Below are 10,347 nucleotides of genomic sequence, written 5' to 3' on the forward strand. Positions count from 1 at the left end.
CCAAATTCAACGCGGTTTAATTAAAATGACTATCCCGATATCCCGATTCTGGTATCAACAAACTATTACTGCATGCAAACCAAAAATGTTTGACATTGAATGTTAGTTTAAGTTGACCATGCAGTTGACGATGTTATGATTTTTTATTTTTTTTATTTTGTCTTATGTCTACGCTTTCGGCTATACTACCAAGCATTTTATTTATAACATTGTAGAACGAGGCACACACTTGCCTTTGAGGTGAAATAAGCACTTCGTATTCGCTTTTAGCCTATCCATATTTCGAAGCGTGGAGAGAGCAGTGGAGAAAGCACAGGTATGATAATTGCAACGGTTGGTGGTTCGAGTCCAGTCGGTAATATTTTTCTATTTTTTTCGACATGATTCATTTCACTCACTTATACACTCCATATTTTTCATTCTCCATTTTCATCCGTCAGCCAAATTAAGGACCTAGGTGTGATTCTTGATACGCAACTCTCTTTCAAGCAGCACATCTCGTATTCCGTCGACAAAGCTTCCAGAATTCTAGGGTTTATCTTCAGGATTGCCAAAGACTTCACGGATATCTATTGCCTTAGATCGTTGTACTGCTCTTTGTCTCGCTCCATATTAGAATACTACTCGGTTGTCTGGACTCCTCACTACAACAACGGTGTCGAAAGAGTTGAGTCTGTTTAGTGACGGTTCCTGAGATATGCGCTACGTAAACTGCCGTGGACGGATCCTTTCCGATTGCCTAGCTACGAAAGTCGTTTGCAACTGATCCATTTCGAGCCCCTGTCGGTCCGAAGAGATACAGCAAGGCCATTGCTAATTGCAGATATTTTGCAAGTACGCACCGATTGCCCTGTTCTCCTTGAGCAAATTGTCATCAATGTTCAACTCAGAGCCCTATGGAATAATTCAATGCTGCGCCTGCCCATACAGAGAACTAATTATAGCATGTTCAGCGTAATCGGTGGTTTACAGATACTCTTCAATAGGATCTCCACACTATTTGACTTTTACCTGACTCGCCAGCTGCTTCGCCGGAGGTTTAGTCCTTTTTTTTCTAGATCAGTTTAGTTTGTCTAGCAATGTTCCTTTTTTACGAGATGACTATTGACTTATTGATGTTTTGTTTTAGTACTTTTCATATTTAGTTTAGGTTACATCATTGGGTCCAATAATGACTGTTTATGTTTAGTCATAAATATAAATAAATACATAAATAAGTGTAAGAAAATTTTACATCCTTCGGTTGGGTGTATTTAAATACTCCAACAGCTGGCTTCTAACAACAAGTTCTAAAATTTTCTATAATGTATGCAATATGTTGATGGGACGAAACTCTTCGGCTTTAATCGTTCCTGCAACTTTTTGAATAGGAACCACTAAGGATTCCTTCCAAACTTGTGACACATGTGTGTGCAATGATTAATTAATAAGGTCCAGCAAGATGTGGCCAACGACATGAAAGCAATCTTGAACAAGTCTAGCATTAACATTAAGAACGATTTTATAAATTAATTATCATAGTTCTTGACTTCCCGTTTGTGAGTACCGTCTAACGGGGTAACATTGATAGTTTTTGAAAGAATGTTCTAAATATTTTTTACAGCTATGAATGTTTTTCAAATTTTATTTTTTTTAAAACAAGTACTGAGGTTCCTAGAGTTACTTCGTTAGCATTATGTTTAACGGAAATTAAACCATTAGCACTATTTTTAATGTTGTGACCGAACATCAGTATTTTGATATGGGGTTACTTTGATAATGGTCGATGAATGTGAAGAAAAATGTGTGAAACTCAGTCAATTTAGTTATTGAAATATGAATTTTTGAATGAGTATATAATTAGAAAACATCATAAGCAATTAGAATGCAACATTGAATTGGTGATAACTAGAGTCGGTGTATAATGAGTCACGCCAAGAGAAAAACAGTTGAACTCGCATCACGGTTTTCGAAAGATTTCCTTTCTTTTAACTTGGCAACAGAGGACTTCTACATCAACTTCAAATGACTTTTAGCGAGAAAAAATAATAGCGGCTGTAGTAAATCATTATATCAGTGATTTTATCAAATTATCTTAACAAAAAATAGTAAAAATTATCATTACTGATCATTACCAAACGTATCCCATGACAAATGAATGCTCACTGCGTGTTTACTATCATTTCTTCGATTATATTTTATATTTTATTGCAATACCTTTCATAGCATTGTAATGTTTGTTTGCTTTGCACGATAGGTAGCTGGTTTGACAGTTCGATAGGTAGACTTGGCTACACTCTTGGCGTGACTCATTATACACCGACTCTAGTGATAACTATATCGGAAATACATTTCATAAGTGATGGTTTGAGTGTTTTTTCAACCAGGTGAAAAATACGAAATTTTTTATTTAATATGTTTGTAAAATATGTAACACATACTACATACAAACTACATACTGTATCAACAGAAATACCCTAAGCTACAATATGAAACCAAACTTTCTAATTCAGAAAAAGCGCAGAGAGTGAATTTAATCATTATATTATACTATCAAAGATACCCCGTTTTACGGTATTTAAGACTAGCCTTTGGCAGATCGGAGTGTGTGATTGGGATTAGTAATTGGATCTCAATCACCGAGTAGCAATCATTGATATGTGCAGTCAGTCTAAGCAACGCTAAGTACTCCCTAAGTCAACCATGAAGCGTGTTGGTCATGAATATTAAAAAAAAAAGATCAATAGAAATCATAATAAGTACTCAGTGCAACATTGCCATTTCCTGTTGTTGGTTTTGAAAACACGATTTGAATGACATAAATCAAAAAGATTTGAATTACCTATTAACGTTTTCAAAGAAGGATGTATTCCCTAGAACAGCGGTTCTCAAGCTTTTTTTCGATTGACACCCACTGTTGGGAATTTTATAATCTCGCGACCCTCCATTAGTATATGCAGATGTTCTAAAGCCAAAAAAAGCACAGAAAGATAAAATATCTAGAAACGACAAAATTGTTATTTATCACAAATCAATAAAAAAAATAGAAGGGTCTGTGCCTAGGGGCACGAACGGAAGCTTGACGTAGGACCGCTAGTGGACGGAATAAATGTGAAGAACATTTAGTTCTTTTAATTGATCTCTGATAATTATCTATTATCTCAACTCTTTCCGTTTTTTAATTGTAGGCGTACCAAATTTGTAGTATTTTTTTTTTCAATGAGAAAGTTGATTAAGGGAATCAATCAAAATCACTTGCACCCCTGCTTCCAAGTTTGGTTACAAGATTACAACTCTGGAGAGCATTTTGTGTGGTCGTTGTTGGCTTGTGGTTCTGAATATGGACTAACAAGCACAGATAAATTCTATTCCAACTCTTTACTGATGTAAGCTTGATGGCCCTGAAAAAGGCCGTTTTATTGAAGAAGACACCCATGGCCACTTACACTTGGCGTGTTTAGTGTAGGTGACAGCATCACGGACCTCAATTTCCCGAAACATCTTCAGCACACCTCGTAGATCAGACCGGAGATACGTTTGACACCACCACGGCGAGCCAGCCGACCGATGGCAGTTATCTCGAAGAACTTTGCGATGACGCTTGGCTCCTCCATTACCAGACCTTTTTCTCCTTTGCCACGACCAGTCAATTGTTGCTTGTAAGGTGTGAAGGAGTGGACTACCCACCACCTTTCTACTGCTGCTATTGCTGTTCACCACGCCATCCGAAGCGAAAATGAGCTAATGCCATACAGCAGCGCTCTTTTATATCTTTTCAGGTTAAAGCAGAATGATGTGCAACCAAGTGGTATAAAATCTACAAAGACTCCTCCCATTATAAGTAGTTTGCAATCAAGTAGCGTCACTGGATCTTTCCCTTTTGCGTACACGGCGAATGAGAACGACCGAAATTTGAGTTTAGTTCACTCATAATCGCCAAAAGTGCAGGAACTCAGCGATGAGTAAATTTGTCTCATGGTTTCCTGTGGAAAACCTAAAAAATCTGCCAGAAAATGAGGAAATTGACGAAATTTTTATTCAGTCTCGGAGTAGTACCAATAGACTGAGTGAATCCAATCTTTACTTTTCTCAAATTTGGGAATTTTTCCCTGGAAAATCCTGGAAAAACATGAGGCAAATTTACTCATCGCTGAGTTTTTGCACTTTATTTCTTATTTCTGAGATAACTAAACTCAAATTTGGGTCGATCTCATTCGCCGTGATATCACCTTGAAAGATATCGGCGCCGGTGGTTAGCGTGATTACCTCTCACCCCAGCAGGCCTGGGTCCAATCTCAGTCGGCGCCACCGGCATGTTCTAAGGCATATCATCTCTTCCTTCGGGAAGTAAAGCCGTTGGTCCCCGGGTTGAGTTGATGGGTCGAGTGGTAGGGTCCAGGTGTGGGAGCTGCCTCCCTGGCGTTGGTAGCATTGGAGCTCAGACCGGAAAACAAATCTCGCGTCACTTTTCAATAGGTCCTATCTACATTGATCGATTCTCTTCATCGACACTCTCTTTCGTAAATAACTCGGCTTCACAAATGTTTCCTGCCGTCTTCGTCGAATTAGATGCTAGACTGTTGCTTATTCCATCGAAAATATCTGGCCGTGGCGATTCAAAGTTGATCAAGGTTGATCAAAATAATTTGTACCCCTGCTTCCAGTTTGATTACATGAGCATTTGTTGTGATCGTTGGTTCTGAATATGGACAAACAGGCAGATGAATTCTATTCCTACTCTTTACTGTAATAAGCTTGGTGGCCCTGAAAAGAGCCGTTTTGTTGCCAAAGTTAGTGATGATTTAACCTCCGAAACCAAACAGAGTGCGTCTCTGTCACTTCAAAACGTAGATGACATCTACGCTTGGCGTGTTTAGTGTAGGTGACAGCATCACGGATCTCATTTTTCAGGAACACCTTCAGCACACCTCGTAAATCAGACCGGAGATATGTCAGACACGGATGGTAGTTATCTCGAAGAATTTGCGTTTGGTTCTGAATATGGCGATGAGTGTGCAAATTATTACGCAATTCCATCCTCCCTATTCGCACGCGCCCGAGGATCGGAGGCAAATGCCACTTCGACTTGTTTCGTCTACTTACTACTCTCTGACGACTGTGCTGGGGAAGCAGCATATGCATGTAGGTAATTGGTGGATTTGTTAGTTAATTCAACGCTTTTGGACAATGCTTGACATTTACCCATTTTTCAATAGTTTCTTGTTGAAAATTAACATTCGATGCGTAGCCATATTTCTGATCGATTGGTGATAAAATTATTGAAATTGAACCAGGGGCAGCTGAGTTATTAACGTTCAAAATCTTTCTTAATTTGTTACATGTTCCGTTTTCGGTTTTCACAAAGTGTACCCCCATATAGAAATCAAAGACGTAGTCCTACGTCAAAAATGGCCTCAAATGTTCAAAAAATATCTGAAAACACTGAATGAGTTACCTAAGCGCATGGGTAGTGTTGGAGAGTAGCCTAGCCCAAATTGAAGAAACGCGACCGAAGAATATTTTACCCCACTGTACCATGTCAATCTATCCAGCAGGCCACTTTTCACAAAAGTTGATAAAATTTTGTTTTTTCGTGGTGTACCAACAGCGTACCGTAGCGTACCTTCAAGGATTTTGAATGTACCTCGCAAATTCCTTGTTTTAGAGTGTCCTGCTGAATAGACGGGTGATTTTTCGAAAATCTTCATTAAACCTTCCAAAACCTTCACCATTGTAGTGCTCCAATAGCGTACCTTCCGAATCTGAGGTTCATTTTTAACGTACCTCAAAATTTACCATACTCACTTATATAAAACTCTTTAGAATAAATTATATGTAAAATCTGACTTCGGATTTAGATTTCTTGGGCGATTTTAGGCCGATTTAACCCAAAAAATATATTACTTAAGTGTATTCTACGCAACTTAATGACCAAAAACGTGATTTTAAAACAAGTATATCGAAATACCCTTGAATACCTACATCCAGCTAATTATTCTGTTTACCCCTGAAAGTATATAACCATCAAACATGGAAGATAGCATTTTTAAATATCTTTAAACAAACATTATCAATCTGTATGGGTACAGGTTGAACGTTGAGGCAACTCTAGTTTATATGGATGGGATGGATGATTTTCTAAGGAAAATTTAATTTTTATGATTATTTTAGAAAATACGTAGTTTTGTGAAAATTTCGTAGAATGCTGCAAATTAAATCTTCTCAAAATTTTCTCACAAGTTCTAGGAACAATTTGCATGGGTGCAGGTTAAACGTTCCTCAACGCAATTCAAGTTTTTACTGGTGGGATGGATGATTTTCTAAGGAAAATTTAATTTTTATGATTATTTTAGAAAATACATAGTTTGGTGAAAATTTCATGGACTGTTGTGAAAGCATCTACCCACCTCGAGATCGTCAAGTCGACGATGACAGGAGCACATACCGTGGTAGAGGTAACAATAGCTGCAATTTCCAAACCTACGACTGGATGCCTTCCTTCAGATAACTTGAGTGCGGAAAAAATCGATAGAACAGTTTCAAATACATCGTCGGTACATGAGCGAGTTGGGGATCATCTCTTTTTGCCAGTGATGGCGGGGGGGGGACACCCCTCACCATCCCTCTCCAACGGGGGAGTTTGGTAAAGAGAGATGATCAAACCGATTTGTACCTTCCCTAAAATTTGTTCTTGCAGTGTGAAAATTGAATAGAAGTTGAAGATGAGCGAAGGGCCACTAATGCGACAGTACTAGTCGTACACACACTCCTTTACCTAACTCATACATCCATCCTAACTGCACAGTTCGAAAAAGTAGTGTAAATTTCTGTCACTATGATGCACATAAATGGAGCGTCACATATCATACAAATTCACATTGCAGATCGTGTAAATTTATGAGCCATTTAATGAAATATTCTAAATATTGTATGCAACCATCCATCTTTGTAAGCAATATTTCTTGCAAGTTGCTAGTTTACGTGAAAAGGAAGTTTGCATGCTTCAATTTTAGCATGCATGGATATTTACATCACCATTAAAATTCATAATTTTTAGGTGTGTGACAACTCTCATAATATTAATGAAACGTTAAAATGGCCCTAAATACACCAATCTGACTGTATAATGCCAACATTTCTATGAAATTTAATACTTCAGCATAATTTTGAAATCACATAAATTCTGCAAGCAATTTAAAAAAAAAACCTATAACCAAGTTGTCTAAATGTCTGCGACCCACCTCAGGGCAGCCTGCGACCAGAGTTGCAACCTATCACACTCACAATCGTCAAACAGCTGATGGTAGTAACGCTTTGTAAATTCCTATCAATGTGCTCGTCGAAACTCTCTCCATAACCATCCATCAAGTTGACGAAAGAAGTAAAAAGCAAATGGTGAATGTCGTCTTCGGTTGTGATCCATCACCGATCTGGTCATTCCCGACAATCACGACACTCATCTGTGCTCATTTTGAAGCAGTTGCTGCTTTGCTTGCTTATGTGAGTGTGTTGGTGAGTGAGCCCAACAGCTTCCGTTTAATGTTGCCTGCTTTGTTTGTAACTCACACAGTCGCGCCTGCCAAGACAAACTTGGAATGCGTAGGCATTGTTTTGATTTTCTTCTGTCGTTTCGCTTTTTCTCATCATAGTACTGCAGAAATCTTCACTATTTTCGTTGTGCTTTTCATCATCAGCAGCGAGTGTAACGTTTTGCTTGTTGAGCAGCGACCATTACTGGTGATTGTTGTTTGCCATGGCTCTACCTCTCACTGCGTGACAAAACGTTCTGTCAGCGATAGTCGGTTGATGGGTAGACGAGTGTCACGTGAGTGTCATGATATTTTGCATCACTGCCTGCGACCCACTCAGATTGAGAAACACTGCTCTAGAAAATCAAAATATATCGTCGAAAGCAAGATCTTCAGAAAAGGGAAGACTAACTCAAACGCTTCCGGGAATAAGTGTTCCGGGTAATGTACTACTAGGAAATTGATTTCCGGTGAATGGTTTTCCAGGTAATGTCCTAGAATCGTGTGATCGTTGATCCAGTGATTATCAATCGTTCACTAAAATTCAAACCCATCACCCAATGCCTTATAACCGCCAAGCCAGGTTGGTTTGGCGAGCAACGAGACTTCAAGCTAAAAAATCATAGCTTGCTTCCATACAGATTGGTTGTGCTTTCAATAACCTTAATTCAATAAACATTACGAGATCCAACATCCGATTCAAGCAAGCATTTCCTCTTAGAAACCGGACCCAAGTGAGATAACGAATTACAAGCATTTAGTAATCAATGTCACTGCCGTCACGAATCCCATAATAAACACCCATAAATTAATCCAACTAAATGTTAACATGCACTCCCGCCACAACTACAGCATATCTACTCGCCCCCCAAGCGAGGGATAAATCACAAACTCCCCATCCAAATTATCACCCGTTTGTGGGCAAGCAATTGTAGCAAGACGCTCAAACAAATGCTAATTCTTTCTCACAAGCGCCACCAGTCAGCCAGGCAGTCCCAGGTCCCACCGTGTGATAAGATAATAATTCAAACTGTAGGCTGTACTTGTATCTGGAGAGGTTAGCCGATCGCCCAACCTTGTCCACCGCCCAAGCGCCGAGAGAACTAGTTCACGATCATCACGTTTTTCCGCGGTGAGGTTTTGTATGCTTCCAGACCGGCAACTGATTGGAAACAAGTGTCTGCCCCTTGCATTCTAGGGGTGAATTAGTGCGCTTTGTAAATTACCTTTTGTTCCTATTGATATAGGCGTCTATGTCTAGGAGACTCCAAGCGTTGATTACGCTTGTCAGAGCTTGTAAATCTCAAATACCTGAACGAGATGTCTGTGTCACTAATTTGTAGCAGATGACGCGCTCCAGGAGTATGAAGATTCTTTTATGCGGGTTATATGACTATACGGTGTTTGCGAGAACTGATACGCAGAGTGTGTAATATGCAAATTGAGTCGGGAATAGTCTGAACCCTAATGATAAAGCGTAAAGGTAATAAAGCAGGTAAGCAGTCGGAAGTGTTATTATCCGAATTGCCTGCATTTATTATTCTTTTGCTAATTGGGTTTCGTGCGGATGCTTGTTTGTAAAATTTTATTTGATTGGTTTGACAACTTACCTACTATACTTACATTACTCATTTGCAAACTGTGATCCCAATAATCAATGTACGGTCCAATGTAGCCGTAATGGCTGTCGAATCCACGTTTTGTAGGAGTGTATGCCTTTTCGAAGAATCCAAGATGCCATTTTCCAACCAAACGTGTCCGATAGCCTGCCTCCCGGAAGTACTCCGGCATCAGTTTCTGGTCCAACCCCAATCCCCACGGTTGGTTCGATTCGATGACGTGCTGCTGCATTCCAAGATTGATCGGATGTCTCCCGGTCATCAGCGATGCCCTTGAAGGAGTACACAGCGGAGGTGTATAGTGTCGATTCAGAATGACACCATTATAAGCCAGAGCATCGATATTTGGGGTAGGAATTTGGGATGATCCATGGAAGCTGACGTCATTCCAACCCTGAGCGAAGAAGATAAAATGCACCATCAGCTGATTGTTCCAGAAATTTTGCACACTTCCCCCATACCAGATCATCTGTCACTATCACAACGATATTCGGTCTCGTTGACCTGCTCGGCTCTTTTGCGAAAGTACCGATCACAAACAATAGTACCACTCCAAACCGCACTTTTATCATTTTTTATTTACTCACAATACACATTAATCAACAGTCTTTCTTTAATGAATTGCACTCCCCACGTGTAGCTACGGGCGTCGCGTTGCACTTGTTTGATCCCGGTGGGACTTGAGTGTCGATTAAAGCCACGATCGCGACTGATTCGACTTCTACGTTTGCCAAACACCTTTATAAGTTAGAGAACCCAGTAAGAACAATGCGCATAGGTACAGTACTCCGGTTTGTCAGACCATCATCAGACATCGACGATGATGATTTGAAGCAGCGATCTAAACCAAGTGCACGGTGGGACGAAGGCGGACGTATTTGATTGTTTAAATAATTATTGTTTTATAAAATGTTTTCAGATTCTCCGATAGATTTTAGCCTCAAATGTAAAATGTCAGAATAATCCGACGAGAATCGAATTATGTGCATTGAAGATAAGAATTTGTTGAAAAACTGAATATCTATTACCGAGGTATGACATATTGCGCATCCAATCAACTGTTTGAGTTCAACACATAATTTTAATTGAATTATTGTAACAATGAACACTATAAATTTATTCAATAAAATTACCTTTTGTTTGTCTGAGAGAGTTTGATGTGACCATCTCCTTCTTTCCAAACAATTTCAAGCCATTGTGTCCCAGTCTTATTATCCTCC

The 10,347-nt window shown here is 39.3% G+C and overlaps 1 protein-coding gene across 1 annotated transcript in view; it reads right to left on the reverse strand.

Annotated features, from left to right (window-relative positions):
- LOC135701437 (arylsulfatase B) overlaps positions 1 to 9,853 on the reverse strand; it is a 29,001-nt gene extending 19,148 nt beyond the window's left edge. The window contains exons 1-2 of the mRNA XM_065222231.1: positions 9,589 to 9,853; positions 9,132 to 9,521 (exon numbers count right to left, since the gene is read on the reverse strand). Of these exons, the coding sequence (XP_065078303.1) occupies positions 9,132 to 9,521; positions 9,589 to 9,699 (501 nt within the window). The 5' untranslated portion in view covers positions 9,700 to 9,853. The remainder of the gene's footprint in view (positions 1 to 9,131; positions 9,522 to 9,588) is intronic.
- Between the last annotated feature and the right edge of the window lie 494 nt (positions 9,854 to 10,347).

This window comes from Ochlerotatus camptorhynchus, unplaced genomic scaffold (assembly GCF_037179485.1).
Source record: "Ochlerotatus camptorhynchus isolate MF236.1 unplaced genomic scaffold, CSIRO-AGI_Acam_v1.1 ptg000162l, whole genome shotgun sequence".
Lineage (NCBI taxonomy): Eukaryota > Metazoa > Arthropoda > Insecta > Diptera > Culicidae > Ochlerotatus > Ochlerotatus camptorhynchus.